General features: G+C 41.0%; 1 protein-coding gene across 1 annotated transcript in view; it reads right to left on the reverse strand.

Annotated features, from left to right (window-relative positions):
• LOC131240110 (protein SEMI-ROLLED LEAF 2) overlaps positions 1-21,039 on the reverse strand; it is a 41,289-nt gene continuing 20,250 nt past the window's right edge. The window contains exons 11-20 of the mRNA XM_058238163.1: positions 19,471-19,620; positions 18,896-19,348; positions 18,350-18,499; positions 7,047-7,122; positions 5,414-5,541; positions 4,494-4,676; positions 3,820-3,966; positions 3,574-3,702; positions 1,529-1,735; positions 1-403 (exon numbers count right to left, since the gene is read on the reverse strand). Of these exons, the coding sequence (XP_058094146.1) occupies positions 263-403; positions 1,529-1,735; positions 3,574-3,702; positions 3,820-3,966; positions 4,494-4,676; positions 5,414-5,541; positions 7,047-7,122; positions 18,350-18,499; positions 18,896-19,348; positions 19,471-19,620 (1,764 nt within the window). The 3' untranslated portion in view covers positions 1-262. The remainder of the gene's footprint in view (positions 404-1,528; positions 1,736-3,573; positions 3,703-3,819; positions 3,967-4,493; positions 4,677-5,413; positions 5,542-7,046; positions 7,123-18,349; positions 18,500-18,895; positions 19,349-19,470; positions 19,621-21,039) is intronic.

Consider the following 21,039-nt stretch of genomic DNA (forward strand, 5'->3'; position numbering starts at 1 on the left):
TGAAAAAAATGTGCTGTCAAAATAAAATGACAAAAATGTCCTCTTGCCCTTCACTACTCTTCATCCCAGATGTGCACCGAATTACCAAACACCAACTGAAAACCAGTCCACCAACTAACATATACTGTCCTTATTCTACAAATAAAGAATTAAAAAAATTACCCACAAAGTTCCAAAAGATCAAGGGGAAAAAAAAAGATATCATAAAAATATCATATTGCAATCTACAGATGGTCACACAAGTGTACAACAGTCTTTTTCTTCAACATCCGGCAGCTTTCAAGAACTTGTCGTACGGGCTTGAAGGCGGTAGCATGAAAGACCGGCCGTAATCGCTGGTCTTGCAGCCTTGAACTTCCTCTGATTCAATCAGTTTTGAATCTAGCTCTGACCATTCCATCTTCTGAAAGTCATTGGAGAAAAAGTGATCAAAGGAAAAAAAAAGAAAGAAGAGAAAAGAAAGAAAGAAGAGAGATGAGTACGATCTCAAGATTCCAAGATTAAAGGCTGATTTTTTCGATATCCCAGCAGTGGTAGGAGCGTTTGTTATTGAACTTCGATGGGAACTTGAGGCAATGACACATTGATTGAGATGCCACCAGAGCCACAAAGGACTATCTAAATTGATTTGTGCCGATAAGCTCCAAGGGCATCATAGGAACTACAAAAGTAGGGTTCTTACTCTTTCATGTATTTATTATCATGAACCATTTCATTTTGATAGATTTTTTGATTACATGGATAATACCTATTTAAACAAATACCTTGACGATTCCCAATAGTTAATATATAGAGTCCAATAAGCATATCTTGAGTTGGTACGGAAATGGATACAAGTTGAATTTTTGGCAATCCCCGCACTGGCGAGAGTGTTTGTTATTTTGAAAAATGACAGCCATGTATGGCAATGTTGGGAGAGTTGTACTGGACTTAGGCCCTCGGGTTCCAAACTAGGAGGAATTATATGATTATGGACCAACATAAATGTAATAATCAATGGATTCTTTAAGTAGGTCCATGGTTTGATGATCCAGACTGTTGGGAGAACCCAATCCCTTACAACAACGACCCAGATTGACAATAATGAAAAGAAATACAACAGCAGTCTAAATTCAACTGAAAAAGGGCCAAAAATTTGCTGCGACTAGGCAACTCAAGGCAGGTCCACCCATAGTGAGGCCCATCATATCAACAGTCTGGATCAGAAAGCCATGTGCCCCACATGGGCAAACTGAAAGCCATGTGATAGATAACACGAATATCCTTGGGCTGAGGCCAGTGCAGTCTTCTCGGATTCACTTTTTTTTTTCCCTCAAGAAGAGTATCTAGAAACGGAAGTAACCAGAGGCACACAACAGATAACAATAACCAAAAGTGCCGACAAAAAGCTATCTGACAGCATGGGGAGTTTTGGAATTGCAAGATTCCAAAGTGGGAGGAGCACCCAGAGTAGAAGACTCAACTACATCTACCATAGTCAAGAAAGAATCTCAAAAAATACCATAGGCAGAATTCCGATTTTAACTACCTCATATGCAGAAGCAGAATCTGTCTTCTCAGTTCTTTCTGGCGAGCCGATCTGCATGAGATCCTGTTGTTGCTTGAAGCTTTGAAGTACCGACATCTTCTGCTGTTTTCCCATCACAAGGGCCTCACACTGGTTTTTCATTTGGTCATAAGGTACAGGTGCGATGGGAACTGGGACACTAGCGACTTGTCGGGCTGTCTCATGGACCTGCCAGCAGCAATATCAGCCACTAATCATTACTACAAAAGTGGATGCCCATACAGCTAGCCTCTTTCAAAATGAAGATGATAATTGTTTAGCTATCAAAACAGGCTTTATGCAGTTCGAATCTGTTAGAAATGTAAAATTTAAAACCCACGCAAGACCACGATCTGTTGTCACTAATTTGGAGTAGAGAGCAGGGGTTCTATTTTAACTAGGGAAATTTGTTGAGATGTGTAAGATTTAAAGACACTGCATTTTCCACAAGAATACAACTGTTAATGGCCTGTTTGGATGTACATAACTAATCATAATGACAAACTGGGTAGATTGTGTTCTGTCTGCCCTGAAAAGCAGAAACTTCCAAACAGAGCTTTTGTTAGATTTGCAAAATTCAGGCTACAACTTGATATTTTCAAGGGCCAAATGCAAGGCATTCTTTAAGTGCCTCGACATGAGGCACTCAGCACGGCATTGAGGGTTGCTTACAGGTCTTCAAGTTAGTGTAAGTAGAAAACTAAAAAGATAAATTTGTTTAAAGAAAAAAGAAAAGCACAGGGAAAAGTTCAGAAATGGAGAAATGGTATGACTACTCATACAGCCATACAAATCAACATAATAGTAACAGAAATGTCCACAGTTTTCCCAGCCTTTAATTCATGTCACAGTCACACCTACGAATGTGGGTTTTGATAAGCTTAAGAGGCTGTCAGGACTACAGACTACACAGAGTCTTAAATGACTCCACAGGCAGGCTTTAGTTTTGACAAGTGGTTATAAAGAAGAGCATTGCCAGGCGAACATTTGTGCGATAAAGATCACATACACACGAGTGCGAGATCCAATCCTTCCATTAGGTTGGTCTGACCTTGTACATCTTTTTATCAAAAATAAATCTAATCCACTCAGCATGTGGACCCCAATATTGGTAACAGTGGATGGGTTAGAAAACTTTGGCCAAGTTTTTGAGAACATGCATTTATTTTGCAACTTGTGGCCCACCTGACAAGTGGATCAACTTGATTCTAGGGCATCAATATAATTGTGGCACCCTGAAGGATGAATTTGATCTGGGACCTATCATGCCATGCTGGCACGTGTGGCATGTATTTGAGCTTCATTGCACAACCAGGTGCCATTTTTTTAAATTTTTTTTGGTTGTTGTTGTTGTTGAGAGATTACATGTGCGTGCTTAACAAAGCTCCAAATAGAAAGTGTGGAATATATGAAGTGAATAATGCTGGGGCCATCCTCTTCAATTTACCATTAGATCTCAAATGAAGATATAAGCAACCTTCTTTTCCAGTTAGACAATCCCCTTTGGCAACCCTCTATTATTGCAAGTAAAGATGGGCCCAACCTTGGTGCACACGGCACTGGCCGCTGAGAGTCCGTCAGAACATATCTCCCACCATCTTCGGATGGGAATCTAACCAAGGATTTAAGACTCAGTGACTCAGACTGACTGGTTCAGTCTTGAGTCTTGGCCCGACTCGGATGCGTCGGAGGGGTGACTCCTCTGCGATGAATCATGGTGCTGAACCGGATTGGGTCTGACCAAAGTCCAAATTGACTTGGACGAACAAGTCATATCTGACTCAACCGAGTCATCAATGCATGAATCAATTATTATCATCTAAGCCCTATCCCAACTAATTGAGGTCTGCTCAGTCCACGAATCCGAGATGAATTCAAAATGGGAGTTCAAAGGTCACGTGTGTTGGGATTCTCGCCAACTGTCTTTGGATGGCTGTGCATGCTGTTTGCAGACGATTTTTCCCCAGTAGAAGGTAAGAGAATTCATGGTAAACAGTATACAAGTGGTAGACAAACAATATACTTACTGATTCTAACAGCTGATTAACGCTTAAGATATCGAGTGCATTTGTGGAGAGTGATGTTTTTCGGTCTGATTGACTTCCGCTCACCTCAGGGAAAGCATCATCATCTGTAAAGGAACCTGTAGGCATGATCTGGAGAAAAAGAGAGTAAAGAATAAAAGCGGAACTCGTTATGATAACATCCGTCACCCACAGTGAGTACTAATGGCATCTGAAATGTTAAAGAATACATGACATAAATGGTAGTACAGCGGGAACCTCATCAAAAGGTGGAAACTCTTGAGCAAGTGGGGAGCATGGTCGCGGCGTCTCCATGAACAATGGAGCTCCCAGCGGAAATACATCATCAGGTGAAAATTCCTGTAGGAGTTGCTTTTTCATTCCCGACAAGTCCTCCTGCAACAGAACGTACTAAAAATGTCTAAGAGCATTTGTATTTCTGACTACGGATTAGTATTCCCATTTACCATCATTTCTTAAATAGTGACTCATACACCAGACATGCAGTATACATGTAAGTCAATCAGATCATTCAAATCAGGAGGGGCCATTGTGGATGGAGCATATTTCAAAAATTACTATGATTGTAATCGTCTAATATTGGGCAGTGAATTTGTATTGGCCATTTCCTTTTCTACTGTCCATTTAATGGCCACCATATGGATGGCTAGGATCACATGATAGGTGAGAGACTTGCAGCTACACTCCATCCACAATGGGCCAATGATTTGGATGGTTTGGATTTATGCACATGTATACCATGTGTATGGTGGACAGGTCGCCACCATTTAACAAACAGTGAACACCACGTGGTAGTGTAGCCCGAGCATATATGATGCACTTGGATGCACATGCACACATTTTCAAACCGACATGTGTGCATCAGAATGTATCATGCACACGCATGTGAGAGATGATGTTACCTCTGGTAATTTTCCATATCTTTTTGTAAAATGGGATATCACGGTCTCTTTTAAATGATCATTGTCCATTTCTATTGCTGAGAGAGACTCCAAGGCGGCAGCTTCATCTTCCTGGGATCCATAGGCTGTTTCCTCAACAGCCTGCAGGCTGCTATCTTCAATCAGTTGAAGATAAGGATCAACCTGTAGCACGAGAATATGCCATCATGAATCCCAAAACCCACTCGGCAAATACCGGAACTTGCAACTGAAAGAAAACTGACTACGCAGACAAATTACAGAAGAGGCAATGTAGGGTCCTGATGAATAAGGATTTAGAATGTGAGTCATATGCCAGCATATTCAAGTGATACTGATGGTCAGGTGATATGGCCAATTATCGGATAAGCCCCATAATGGCCCCATTCGTGATCAAAAGGGACTGAGGTATGCCCCATTTTATTTTATTTTTTTGCAGATTGAGTGATCCTAACCATAAATCATCAACCTACAAATAGATGGTGAGTGAGGAAACATAGCAACAGTCCAGGATAATGGCCAAAGATCCCAGGATCATCTAATCTTGAAGGCTTTTGGGGCCAACCCATCAACTATGGGGCCCACGAGATCAATGGTCTGGAATATGGATCAGCTGACCAATCGTAAAGATTGGCCGAATCAGGACACTATACGCATCCTGATGGAGTACGACCCTATAATTCCTCACTCCAAAAGTGCAATTTGGACAGAGAAACAACAGAACTGTCAATGTTACACCATCTTCTTATTTGTACCTTATGACATGCAACATTATAATTCAAGGAAGGATATCTCATTATACAGCCAAAGCATGATCTTACATCATCCTCAATCTTGATAATTAAAATTATAAAAGAAGTGCTGGCTTAAAAGCTTTCAAGGACAAGGTAGTGATTACAAACCGTTTTATCTGTGAGAGTTGCTTTAACAATGGGAATTAATTGCAGAAGATTCCCTGCTTTTGCTGAAAATATAAGCATCGATGATGCTAACATAACGAGAGACCTTCGACGAGATGGCTGCAAACAACCTTTAAATGATACGATAGAAGACAACATCAGAAGAATAATTCATTACAATATAAAACATAAAAAGAAATTGAATCTCCAAGGGATGAATCCTAATTTCTATTCAATTAATGTAATCTTTGAAACGCTAAGCTAAATACTAGCAAAGTAGGTATCATTAATCTGAAAAGCACATACACCCCAATATTATATGGGATGCTGTTATGGTGGTACCGGACAGAAGTGGGGCTCACGTGATGTATTCACAACATATGACACAACCATCAGATGCGTCGCCTCAAGTTACCCCCATGCCCAAAAATCAGCTTAAACAAAAACTCAGGTGGGCCACCAAATGGGACAAGTTGATGGGCGCCTATCCTTGATTTGCGTGGGGGCCCAATATGTTGTTTATATGGAATCCAAAATGTCCAGATCCTTCATCTAAGGGTCAGCACAAATATTATGCTGTACTGCAACTCAGGTGGCCACCTTGAGAATAGAGGGTTGGCATCCCGTCCCACCACCTTGTTCCCTGTTCGGTGGCCCACCATAGTTGTGAATCAAGCTGATTTTCAGGCTCTGGGAGTAACCTGAGCAGATGCATCCTATGGACGGGTTGGATGCAATATACGCCATGTGGGTCCCAAATATTCCTGGTACCACTATAAGCTTACCTTGGTACTGTTCCCAATGGAGCGCACCTCATATTATAACTTGAATTGATGCAAGTATATTCAAAGCCTATTCATATAATTTATAAATGTGAGAAGACGTGTAGAAACACAAGTAATCCATTCAAAAGCAAAAGAAGAATCACTACATTTTATGTTTGGACACAGATTGCAATCGATTTGCGAGAAATTGGGAAATTTTGATTTTTTTCAATTTTCCGTAACTCGACCCATCTCCTCCAAATCTCGAAATCGAAGCTCCCAATCCATGATTTTTCATGCAAAACATGAAGATTAATGGATATGTAACAATTTGACACTGATTTAACATGATTTACAGGAAAAAAAAAAATGATCGAAAATCGAAAATACTCACCGGATCGAACATGTGGGATATATCCCACTACTTGTGCGTTTTGAATCACACAAGTGGGATACAAGATATATTGTGGGATATGTCGGCCAATTTCGTTGATACTTAAAACACTGAGTGGAACCATGTCGACATGCGAGAATTGTCAATGTCAGCCTCTGGCATGGCTGGTTCCAACGTCCAGTGGAAGGGGCAGGCTGATGCCTGGTGAGCAGCAATCCTAGAATTTTTGCCAATCTACCATTAAAAGCTGATGCCAAATTGCTAGGAGAAAGGCTAATATCATGATGACGATGACATCATCATAGCCTTGTTCTAGTCATTTGGGTCAGCTATTTGAATCATGATTTGTCAAATATTCCTCTCAAGGCCCAATCCTCAGCAAGTGAACAAGCCTTCCTAAGCATACAACAAATTATAGTAATTTCCAAAATTAGTTAGAGAAAGAGATGGTATATCATATGAAAATCAAGAGACTTACAATCTCGTGCAAGAGCAACGATCCTAAGAGAGAAAGCCAGCTGAAAACACCGAACCAGAGCAACATGGCTAGAGGCCTGCCATAGGGCCGTAGAATCATTACATGAGCACAGGGAACAACAGCTGAGTATGAAATAAAAAGATGGCAATTTCATCTCATAAAGCATGAAGGAAGAACTATCAGCAAAGGCACTCTTTAAGACACTGTTTCAAGTTTTAAGAAAATTAGTGGCAATGGTTATATTATACAAAATGTCAACAGCCTCCTAAAAAGAGTGACAATTATATGTTATCAGCATACTCATCCAGAAAAAAGAAAAAAGAAGAAAAAAAAAGTGCAAATAAACAAAGAAAAAAAATTGTATTTAAGGCATGACCACCTCAGACCTACTGCTAAAACTTGAAAATGACATAAACCTCAGAACTCAGCAGCATAATAATAATAAAAATAAAATTTCATTGATTGCATCTTAACACAATAAGGTCCTCATATTATTTAGGTATGACCCAAATTTTGGCTCCACTCAGATGCATGAATGAAATGAATTGCAGAAATTCAGTTTAACAAGAGCAAAATACAAAATTAATGATATTTCCTTTCAACTCCAACTTGCAGTTATATTCCTTTCAAGTCCAACTTGGAAGTAATGAATCCACAAGTTGGAGATTCATCCCCCTCAAGACACATGGAAATTACAATTTGGATATTATCACTTTATTGGAACAATTAGTGCAATTCAATCAGGTATTGCACCCAAATGTAGCATTAGAAATCAATTTCAGTGCACCAAATTGAGCATCGAAATCTGTTAATGGTAGTGGTTATGGGCCTATGGCCCCTTAGTCTTGGGATGTGTTGGGAATATAATTTTCTTGTATATGGGTTATTCTTGGTATTTTTGCTTTTTGTTTACTTAAAGGCACTACAGTAATTTCATCTATTTATAAAAATATTGTAAAAGGAGAGTGGGGGACATGAGCCTAGTAATCTCTTCCTTTTTCTCTTCTTTTCTTCTATTCTTCTAATTTTCTCTTTTCTATACCAACTTACATAGTATCAAAAACATCACAGAAATGGTTTGCACTCCGTAATTCTTCCCGATCCAACCTAGTTGGTGGATTTTTTTTAGGGCTTCCAAACACATAGTGGGCTGATTGGACCGTACGGGAAATGAATTTCAGTCCATTTGTGCAGAAAACATGTTTTCTGCGTCGTTCCTCAAGTAGAAAAGGGAATGCTCATGAAAAAGAGCGTACATGCCTCGTCGAATTATGAAGCCTTGCTCATTTCTCATAAGGTGATATTAAAATCGTTTGTTTATGATTGTTGAGTAAAGTGGAAGCAGTTCTTTTGGTAGAAAATTCCGTCATGTTAAGTTATATGTGATGTAGGTTTGGTATTGATGTGGATTAGGGTGATAATGGGCTAGAAATCTCTGTATTATTTTATTGTGGAAGCATAGTTGGGCATGGATCTCCTCTTAAGACAGCGCTTTTCTTTTCGTATTGAAGCAAGTTGATGGTGGAATATCTATGGAGCTCAAAAGTACAGTTGCCAGTTCCTCATCTCTTAGGGCCCGTTTGGGAGCTTGGATTTGGAGTGCATTGGAATCCAAATCACAATTACAATGGAATCAAGGTGATTCTGAATCCTCATTTGTGTTTGGTTGAAATGCACTGGAATCCAAATCTTCCATTTGGAAGCTTGTACTTGGAGGGCATTGGAATTCTTCGGTAAATTCACATGACTTGGATTTTATTAACTAAATCATCTTTCATATCCTATATTAGTACATATATTTGATATTTGATAGAATGATTGTAATAAGCCCATTAAAATATATGCTTTGGCCAAAAAAGAGGAAATTCCAAGCCTTGGGTGGGCCACAAATCCAAGGATCACAAACAGGTGACTCACCAATGTTTTTTAACCGTCCATTTAGATGTCCAATGTTTGAATGGTTCAGATCATTCTATTGATGTAGATTTTAGTGTTGCAGCCGATAATTGGATTGTTTTAAGGTATCATTAGCGTGCCATGATACCTTAAAACAGTTTTCCCATGATAGGTCATGTGGTTGATGGCTACAGTTGGATATTCTCGGCGAGAATCCAAAATTATCAATGATATCGCTGATAATCCAGAGAGAAACAAAAAGTTGGGGTCTTGGTGTCGCTAGTGTAGTGACATTGATATTATCAGCGATAAGATCGACATATCATCGACAACGCGAACATTGTTTGTTGCCATCCTTTCTAGATCTTGCCTCTTGAAAGGTGGAGGGATCTCCACTCCCTGTGAACAATGCAAAAGAGACCATGTACTCGAACCCCATATCGAACCAAGGCTCTAATGGTTCTTTTCTCCCCGTTCTTGTCTATACTCTCCTGAGTATCCTACTGATTATTTCAGTCAGTTTCGTGCTCCTGCTAAATATCATCTTCAGTAAGCTGGTTAACTAGCTCCACATGCACCGACAATTTCTTAGCCTCACCATGTTTTTTTGACTTCTCTGCAACATCCTTGTTGACCTTCAACATTGATGCCTCATCAAAGATGACATCTCTGCAAATGACCACCTTATGAGAGTCAGCATCCCAAAGCTTGTAGCCCTTAACACCTTTCCCATACCCGATAAAAATGCACTTCCTAGATTTGGTATCCAACTTCGACCTTTATCCACTCTGCACGTGAATATATGTTGGACACTTGAAGATTCTCATCCCTGAGCAATCGACGTCCTTGCTTTTCCAGACTTCCTCTGCAACCTTGGAGTGTGGCACTATAGATGATGATTGATTTACTATATAGCATGCCATGTTCACTGCTTTTGCCTAGAAGCTTTTAGGCAACCCTGTATGCAACCGCATACTTCTTGCCCTCTCCAACACAATTATATTCATCCTCTCTGTTACCTTGTTTTGCTGTGGGGTCCCTGGAGTTGAGAGGTGCCTTGTTTCGTGCAAAATTCCATGAATCCTACTTCTCTTTACTCCATTTCGTTATCTAACCTGAGACACTTAACCAGTCTCCCGGTTTGCTTCTTCACTTCCACCTTCCATTCCTTAAACTTAGCGAGCACCTCAAACTTGTGCTTTAAGAAGTAGACTCAAACCTTCCTCGAGTAATCGTCTATGAAGATCACGAAGTATCATGCTCCTTCCTTAGGCAGTATTGTCACTTGCCCCCAAACATCAGAATGAATATAGTCGAGCACCCCGTTACTAGTGTGTGTAGCAGTCTTGAATCTTACCTTACACTGCTTCCCATAGATGCAATGCTCATAGAAATTCACCTTGCACGCCTTAACTCCCTTCAACAGTTTCTGTTTATGGAGTTCCATCATGTCCCTCTCGCTCATATGCCCTAGCTGCATATGCAACGGACTAGTGTCATTTGTGTTAGATTCTGCATGTGAGGTAGGTGGTAGTGTCCTCACCTATAGTCGTGCTCCCAACCAACTTGTACAGATTTCTTGTCTTATGTCCCTTCATTAACACCATTACACCTCTGGTGGCTTTGATTACATCACTCGATGCAGTGAAAGTACACCTGTTCGTATCTAAAACCCCAGGGGAAATAATTTTTTTTTTTTCTAGATCTGGGACATGCCTGACATAACCTAAAGTCTAAATGACTTCGTTAAACATCCTTACCTTGATGGTCCTTATCCCGATGGCCTTGCATGCTGCGTCATTCCCCATCAGCACACTTCCACTATCATAGGTAATACATGGGCATTTTCACACCAAGCTCGAGTGGGGTGGCCTGTGGGATGTAGGGGCACACTATGGGTGGGCAGCCCGTGTAAGGCAGGTGGCTCGTGTGAAGCGGAATCTATGTGAAGTGGGGCTCACAAGGGGGGGGGGGGTGGAGGATGTGGGGCCTAGCCTATGAGATAAAGGGATTGATTCGCCATGCTCTATCAGTTCGAGCTTTTAAAGCAAGTGGTTAATTGTCACTTGCCCCCAAACATCGGAATGAATATAGTCGAGCACCCCGCTACTAGTGTGTGTAGCAGTCTTGAATCTTACCTTACACTGCTTCCCATAGATGCAATGCTCATAGAAATTCACCTTGCACACCTTAACTCCCTTCAACAGTTTTTGTTTATGGAGTTCCATCATGTCCCTCTCGCTCATATGCCCTAGCCGCATATGCCACGGATTAGTGTCATTTGTGTTGGATTCTGCATGTGAGGTAAGTGGTAGTGTCCTCACCTATAGTCGTGCTCCCAACCAACTTGTACAGATTTCTTGTCTTATGTCCCTTCATTAACACCATTGCACCTCTAGTGGCTTTGATTACATCACTCGATGTAGTGAAAGTACACCTGTTCGTATCTAAAACCCCAGGGGAAATTAATTAATTTTTTTTCTAGATCTGGGACATGCCTGACATAACCTAGAGTCTAAATGACTTCGTTAAACATCCTTACCTTGATGGTCCTTATCCCGATGGCCTTGCATGTTGCGTCATTCCCCATCAGAACACTTCCACTATCATAGGTAATACATGGGCATTTTCACACCGAGGTCGAGTGGGGTGGCCTGTGGGATGTAGAGGCACACTATGGGTGGGCGGCCCGTGTAAGGCAAGTGGCTCGTGTGAAGCGGAATCTATGTGAAGTGGGGCCCACAAGGGGGGGGGGGATGTGGAGCCTAGCCTATGAGATAAAGGGATTGATTCGCCATGCTCTATCAATTCGAGCTTTTAAAGCAAGTGGTTAATTGTCTTGCATCAAAGTGGTATTAGAGCGGGATGTCTCGTGTTCAAGACTCCTCACTGAAGGTGATTAATGTAGGGGCATTTTCACACTGGGCTTGAGTAGGGTGGCCTGTGGGATGCAGGGGCAAACTCAGGGTGGGCGGCTCGGGTGAGGCGGGCCCCAATCGTGTGAAGCGGGTGGCTCGTGTGAAACGGAACCCATGTGAAGTGGGGCCCACGAGGGGGATTCAGCCGAGCTCTTAACCCATGCGATATGGGGCCTGTGCTATGAGATAAAAGGATTGATTCACCACGCTCTATCAGTTCGAGCTTTTAGAGCAAATGGTTAATTGTTATGCATCAATAGGACTTTAGGAATCGAACCAAGTCTTATCCGGATACATGTGATATGAACATCCTGAATCTAAAATTCATGTGTCTGAGAGATGACTTGTACTTGAAGAGACTGAGAGGAGGTCTCCTTCTGAGCTATCTTCTGCTACACTAGTCGATTCACATGTGTTCCCTTTTCCATTGCTTTGCAGGTCATCCTTCCATTTCTGGCAGTCTCTCTTGAAGTGCCGCTTTATGCCACAATAGAAGCATCCGTCCTTTGCCTTCGATTTCGACCTAGACTTTTTCTTCATATCAGATTGAGATCACTCCACAAATCTCCCACGTCCTTGACCCCCTTTCGCGACTAACCCTTCCGCTAAGAGTCTCCATCACTCGACTTCTTCCTCATCTCATTTCAAGCGAGAGCCGCAATGATCTCTTCTAGCTTCACTATATTATTCCCGTACAGCAAAGTAGTGACGATATGGTCGTATGATGTGGGAAGTGAAGTCTTCTTCCTCAATCGTCACTTCGAGCCTTAACAACTCGCTACATACCTTCATAAACGAGTTCATGTGCTCTAGGATATCGGATCTTTCCTTCATCCATAGCCCGAAAAGTTGTTTCTTCACAAATAGCTTATTTGTGAGGGACTTCGCCATGTATAGATCTTCTAATTTCTTCCACATCTCCCGATGATATTCCTCATCTACAACGTTGTACATGATTTCATCCGAAAGACATAGACAGATGGTGCTCATAGCCTTCTCCCCGAGTTCGCTCCGGTCATCATCCGACATCTTCTCCGGTTTAGTCTCTAATAATGCTTTGCTCAACCCCTGTAATATTAGAATATCCTTAACCTTCCGTTGCCACATACTGAAATTGTTCTTCCCATCAAATTTTTATATACAGAATTTCGACCCTAAAATCCTCGTTGAATTCCCGAAACGTCCTTGGACCTGACGCTCGTATACCAGTTTGTTGAGATTCAAACCCCTTAATAAACCCATATTAACCCTAGGTAGTAGAAATTTGGATCTAATACCACTGTTAATATGTGCGCTTTGCGGAAGCACGTTCAACGAAGATACAAGCAGTGTTCAAGTTGTCGGTATCGCTATAGGTTTCACTGGCCAGAGGTAAATATATAATATTGTTATCGCCGATAACCGGAAATGCAGGAGAAACAATGGGAAACATGGAAATTTTCAATGAAACTTTAGAAGATGCCTAAATACACATTTGCATATTTAGGAATAACAAAATTGCAAAAAGAATGTATACGTAATAAGTTTTCGTTTAATGGATGCCTAAAAGCATGCAATGCCTTAAGAAATTACTCCAATAGTAACCAAAATCCTACATCCATCCAACTGTCACATCCCATCCCATCCATCCATCCATCCATCCAACCATCCCATGTATGCATTCATTTAAAACTTTTGTGGGCCCAAAAAAGTTTTTAATGGTGGGCATTCAATGACTATTGTTTCTTGTGGTATGGTCCACTTGAGACATCAGATTGGTGGGTATTCATGTACTTGTCCTAGCTGATGAGAATGGCCTATCATTTGACATAAGGCATCTACACAGTGGGTCCAATTTGGTGAGTTGGCTCGGATCTCACACAGATATTTGAGGATTTCATATTTATAAAAATGTATATAGTCATCTGTTTATTAAGAATTTTGGATATAGATTTGTGAGTTGTGACCAATTCATTTAATCTCCAAAATGAAGGATGGATTGGATCGTCAAAATATTTCTGCATATGGGCCCAGTCCAGCGATGTATGCTGATAATCCTATTCCCAAATAGGCAATATGAACTCATTATCCAAAAAATCCATCTTGACTAGGTTGTGACCCAAAACTTGGCTATGAACACTGTTAGATCTTAACCGTAAGGTCCATCTAGGGCCAGGCTGCCCATCTGTTTTGCAAGCCTATTTTAAGGCATGGTGCAAAAAAACTACGTAGATACAAATTTCAGGCGGACCACACCTAACACCATATGAAAGAGCGGCCATTGAATGGCCACCTTTAAAAACCTTTTTTGGGCCTCAAGTTTTCCATCAAGCTGATATTTGTCTTTTGTCTTTCATCTAGGTTTATGTGACATTATCAACAGATTGGATGTTCAATAAACATTATGGTGGACCCTACTAAGTTTTTAATGGTGGGTGTTCGTTGACCACAGTTTTCTGTAGTGTGGTCCACCTGAAATTTTTATCTACTTAATTTTTAGGAATATGCTCCATAATAATCTAGCAATACAGATGGACGGTGTGTATATACAATTTATATATTGAGGCAGGCCCTACGGTCAGGGTCCTACCCACTTCAATGATTTTGGGTTTAGCCAATTAGCATTCCTCAAAATAAGATGCAGATGGCCTGCCAAAGCCTTTCGCAACGACTTCCTGCGACGGGAAGGTGAGTAGGGCCCACGGTGATTTTTGTGAGAAATCCACTCCATCCATCCGTGTTGTGAGATTAAGTTAGGAAATGGGCCAAAAAATGAGGCAAATCCAAAACTCAAGTGTGCCGCAGCACAGGAAACTGTGAGAATTGAACCACCATCGTTGAAATATTCGTAGGCCTACATAAGTTTTGGATCGGGTTAATATTTTTGTGTTTTCAGTTTATTCTAGTAGGAATGACCTTATGAACGGCATGGATGGCATATTAACATCATGGTGGACCTCAAGGAGGTTTTAACGGTAAGCATTTCCCTACCAAATGTTTCCTGTCATGCAGTCCACTTGAGTTTTGGATCTGCCTCATTTTTTGTCCCATGTCCCAACATGATTTGGAAAAATGGATGGACGAAGTTGATTTCTCACAAACATCACGGTGGGTCCATCTAGCACCTGTCTCAAGAAGTTCTTGAGAAAGCCTTTCGCGGCAATTCACGTCCTGAAAATCAGGATAGAGTTGCGCACCCAATCCAACGACGTTCGTTGGACCCTGACCATGGCCCACCTAGATGCATTGCATTGTATATCTGTGCCGTCCATTAATTTTGGCAGATCATTTTAGGCCACGAGCCAAAAAACTAAGCATATCTAAATCTCAGGTGGACCACACCACATGAACACATTGGTCATTGAATGGCCACCATTAAAAACTTCTTGGAAGCCACGAAAGTTTCAATCAAGCTGATATTTGTGTTTTCCCTTCATCCAGTTTGTGTTACCTAATCGAGTGGTTGGATGGCAAATAAACATTATAGTGGACCCTAAGAAGTTTTTTATGGTAAGCATTCTATCACCACTATTTCCTTTGGTGTGGTCCACCTGAGATGTGGATTTGACTCATTTTTTGGCTCAAGCTCCAAAATGACCTTCCAAAATAAATGGATGGAGTGGATAAAACGGATTACATCAGTGGGGCACACAGAGCATTGAAGAAGCACATTTCACGATTCGCAACTCACACCAACATCGTCCTCGTAAAATCAAAAGCAGAAGCTATTTGGGGGAAATAGGTTTCAAACCCACCATTTCAAAACCTTACATTTCTACCCAAATCTCTACCAAAAATCCACAAAAAAAAATCCCTGAAGATTTGTCGAAATCCCTAATGCATTTGAAATATATCATATAATCGAAGAAAAAAAAAGAAAATTTGAAGATTTTTTTGTTCCTACAAAATATTGATCCATAGTTGTTGATTGGTTCGTGACTGGTCCACCAAAAATGGTTTCTGATCTACTAGTTCTCTTCTACAGGTACCAGAAATCACTCTCATTCTCTCTCGAATCTTTAAAAAATAAATCAAACTGAAAGTTTTTTTTTTTTTATATATATATATATATATATATATATATATCGATTTTTTACATAAATACATTGTCGCGACAACCCATTTTATCGCGAAAATGAAAAAAATCGCCGAAATTTGGGCGACTTTTGGCAGAGAAACGATATTAGTGGGTTTTGGTATTGTTGTGGTGGCGACACCGAAATTATCGATTTCTTGTCGACAATTTAAACACTAGATACAACAATTGAATAAAGCAGAATAACCCAACAATAAAGCAAGAAACTACAGAACACAAGATATTTAATGTGGAAAACCCTTTTGGGAAAAACCATGGCACAAAGTGACAAAGATAAACTATAATCAAAACCTTTTACACACTCACCTTCTTCAATTACAGAATCACTCGATCACCCCTTGCAACGCACAATCCCTTCCAAGCCCTTACAAGTGTTTAAAACCCTCTCAACCTCGTGAACCCTTGCCCTTAGAGAGAAAACAATCATATTTTCAAGACTTAATCGCGATCTAACTTAAATACCCCGATTTGCGCTAATCTGCATAACATGTTCAGTCGAACCAACCCAACCCAACCGCACTTTTTGGTTGAATTGAAAAAGTGCAAATCATCACAGCATGCAACTTGAAAATCTGCAAATTTTTAGTCGAACCAAAAACAATCTCGATGGAACCGAGATAGGACTACTCTACACAACATATTGGCAGAATCCAAGGCATCCTGCACAACAACTTCTATTTTGTAAGAGAGGCTGCTAGAAGTAGATTCTGGTGGTGTTACCAAACACATCCTTAAAATCTAGATTGTTGGTCATATGATTTCCACAACATAGAGAAAAACTAGGTGTATTATTCATTCTAAACTAAATGATTAACATTGTTCGAATCATGAAACTTTTAGTGTCGGTAGAGGCTTTCACACTACCAAGAAGAGGAATTATTGGGTCATCATGCATTAGGACCGATATAATTTCTGATGCGCGCATTCCTTACAAGGAGAGCCATGTTTCATTCATCCCAACCAGTTCACTTGACCAAGGCTGTTCATTAGATGGGCCTAGAGTTGACAAGGGATCCCCAAAAGTCCTCCAAATTATAGAAGATCCCAACTCTTCAATAAGTGGCCTACAAATAGACAAGGGAAAAAAAATAAAGAAACAATCTGGCAAGGTGGCTAAAGATGGAACGACCCAATCTTGCATTCTAGAAAATATTCAACCACTTTCATCCATGATGCAGCCTATTAGATCAACGGTTTGATCATTGAACCATAGGCCTCACTTGTAAGGAATGGCTCATTAGGACAATTAACCACTCGCTTTAAAAGCTCGAACTGTTAGAGTATGGCGAATTAATCCCTTTTATCTCATAGCCCAGGCCCCACATCTTATGGGTTAGGACCTTGGCCAAACCGCCCTCGTGGGCTCGTGGGCAACAAATCACATGGGCCGCCCACCCCAAGTGTGTCCTCGCATCCCACGAGCTACCTTACTCGAGTCCGGTGTGAAATGCCCTTGCATCAATCACCACTGGTGAGGAGTCTCGAACATGAGACCTCCCCTGTGGTCCCCAAATCACATGGGTCACCCACCCCGAGTGTCCCCGCATCCCACGGGCTGCCCCACTCGACCCCGGTGTGAAAATGCCCATGCATTAATCACCCCCAGTGAGGAGTCTCGAATACGAGACCTCCCGCTCTAATACCAATTTGATGCAGGACAATTAACCACTTGCTCTAAAAGCTCGAACTGTTAGAGTATGGCAAATTAATCCCTTCATCTCATAGCCCAGGCCCCACATCTCATGGGTTAGGACCTCGGCTAAACCCCCCTCGTAAGCTCATGGGCCCCCAATCACATTGGCCGCCCACCCCGAGTGTGTCCCCACATCCCACGGGCTACACCACTTGAGCCCGGTGTGAAATGCCCTTGCATTAATACTACACGCACCCTGATGCACTAAGGCACAATTATTCCTCCTACCAAAAGTCCAGACTCACAAAAGAAGTAGAGAGGTCCAAAAGATCATAGTTCAGCAGGACTCCAGATTGCATCTAGGGTCAAAACAGGCAGTAGCAGCTTAAGAAGGTTTGTATAAGATTGCATCGGCACTTCTAAATTGTAGCTTATGAAGGTTTGTATAAGATTGCATCGGCACTTTTAAATTGCAGCCAGCGAAGGTTTGTTACATACAACCAGGAAAACCCGAAAAAAAGAAGAAGAAAAGCAAAAAGAATACAAAAGTGAAGGTTTGTATAGGATTGCATCGACACTTCTAAAAGGATTGTATAGGATTGCATCAGCACCTTTAAATTGCGGCTTGCGAAGGTTTGTTGCGTACAACCAGGCCCCCCGCCCTCAAAAAAAAAAAAAGAAGAAGAAGAAGAAGAAGAAGAAAAGCAAAAAGAATACAAAGGTGAAAAAGATTTAGTCATTCGCACAATGCAGTAGCAATAAAAGCAGCAGGAAATTTCACCTTGGCCTGAGAAAACCTTAAAGCAAGGTTGTAAGTGTGGGCCATTGCCTCGAAATTTGCAGGAGTGTTTTCAGGAGCTGTTGCCTGAGCCCATATCGACGAAAGAAGAAGACCAACTTGGTGACTACTCAACCGAAGTGAAGTCAGCTCCTGGAGAATGTGGAGATGGCCAAGAACAGTTACTAAAGATGAAATGAAACCAATCTTATATTGTAAGTAATCACAAATTGCAGAAAACAGAATGGAGTGTTTGCATGTTTCCGCCTTTAGAGCTAGGTGGCTCCACCATTTTCATCATTAAGACAACCTTGGGACCCACCCAAAGTAATGCAGCTCCACCTTTTTCATCATCAAGACAACCTTTGGACCCACCCAAAGATACTCAGAAAAGATTTTGGAATAAAAACTGTTCCAAACGCGCTTTCCTGGTGCACAGCCCCGTATCACCATGGATTACCCATCCAATGGTGATTTAGAGTACATACAAATGGCATGTAAATTAGAAGTTGCTGTATCTATCAGGACAAGAGGTCAAATGGCTCATACCTTCTTAGATTCCATAACTGTCCTTCCATCAGTCACTGAAGATAGAGGAGAAAGCTTAATGCTATGATGTTGACAGCGTGATGGAAGTGCTGTATAATGTTTTACATCTGTATTCGCATTCTGGCTTCCTTCCTCAGCATCATTGTGCCCCAAATTATTACTTGCCCCTCCATTGGCAGCACCTGTTTCATCTTTGCTTTCTTGCCTGGAAAAGGTTCTATTCCTTGACATATCCGAAATGCAAGCTGAAGAAGAGAAGCTTGACAGAGCAATTGAAAGAGTTCTGAATGGTGCTTGTCCTTTTGGTGACCCTGGAACAGAGGGAACAGCCCAAGGACAAACCAGCGATGGCACAAGCACAGCCGAAAGAATGCGATGGGCACCAACCCGTGTTTTGGGGTCCGGGTGGGCCATTAGTAAGAGCAGCTGGAGAAATAAAGCTTCTGGGAAAGGCTGAAATACACAGTGAAAATCATCTGCAACTTAGTCTGACCATTCACAGGGCTTGAACAGACGTAATCAGATACTCAAGACTAATAAACCTCTACTTCATCTTTGCTGTAATGGGCTCTTACCTTCTTGTTATATGACACATTTGGGACAGATGCTACTAGCTGTGCAGTACGATAAACAGCAGAAACAGTTGTTCTGGCTACAACAGGAGTGGTCGGGATACTCTCAAGCACAACAGCCATCATATCAAGAATAGGTCCAACATCCCCAACCTGGTAATTCAAGATGTCAGCCTTTTGTCCAGCAATGCTAAGCTGCCTATTTTGATATATAACAATCTATTGAACACCCAAGAGAGGAATTGCTAGGCCCAACGCAGAGGGCTGTAAATGGACCAAATTCAAAGCAGATATATGCACATGCGAATCCAATACGATTATGAACAATAAAAGATATCTGAATTCAATCTGATTCATAATGAAAATTAAGGCATAACTTTGACACCAGCCGCCAACCTAACGCAACCCTCCTTTATCCGGGATGGGGACCAGATTGTTGGCCATAGAATTCAAGTTGGGTGGAAGAAATAGAGATGTGCCTCTGCAGTTTTATGTGATCGCTGTGTACCACTTAAACTGAAAGGCAAATTTATATGCTAGCTATAAGACCAGCCATGCTTTACAAGACAGAATGTTAGGCAGTTAAGGAACAACATGTTCATAGGATAAGTGTAGCTGAAATGAGGATTTTGAGATGGATGAGTGGCAAGATGAGGTGGGATAGAATTAGAAATGAATTCATTCAAGCATACTTAGGAGTAGCACCAATAGGCAATAAGATTAAGTAAAGCAGACTTAGATGGTTTGCTCATGTGCAACAAAGACCAAGAACCATACCAGTCAGGAGTTGGTAGTTGGTACAAGTTGCCGGCTCTAAAAGGGCAAGGGGAAGGCCCAAAAGGATGTGGATGGACAAAGTAAGAAAAGACTTGATGACCCAGTGTTTTAAATATCGATGATATTGGCCGATATATCCCACGGTATAATATCTTGTATCCCACCTGTGCGATACGAAACTCGCAAGTAGTGTGATATATCTCACATGTTTGATTCGGTGAGCATTTTCGATTTTTGATCGTTTTTTTTTTTTCTGTAAATCATGTTAAATCAACGTCAAATTGTTACAAATACATGATTTTTCATGTTTTGCATGAAAAAGTATTGATTGGGAGCTTCAATTTTGAGATTTGGAGGAGATGGGCCAAGTTGCGGAAAGTTGAAAAAATCAAAATTTCCCACTTGCTCGCAAATCGGTTGCAATCCTTGTGGCCAAACATAAAATCAAACATGTATGTAACCTAATCTAGTGATTCTTCTTTTGCTTTTGAATATATTGCTTGTGTTTCCACACGTCTTCTTATATTTATAAATTATATGAATGAACTTTGAATATACTTGCATCAATTTAGTTAGACAACACATAGATTAGGACCCCATACAAAGAAAACCTATTATATGCACTTATTTTTTGTAATGTTTTGATTTATAAGTGTGTTGATGTGCTTTTTAACAATCGCTGAAGTTTCATTGAAAAAACGACCAATTTCCGTATGTTTCCAACAACAACGATACATTACGCGATACAACCGATATATCCCATGCGATAACCAATACATATCTGTATCCCAAAGG

The sequence above is a fragment of the Magnolia sinica genome, chromosome 3, assembly GCF_029962835.1.
Source record: "Magnolia sinica isolate HGM2019 chromosome 3, MsV1, whole genome shotgun sequence".
NCBI lineage: Eukaryota > Viridiplantae > Streptophyta > Magnoliopsida > Magnoliales > Magnoliaceae > Magnolia > Magnolia sinica.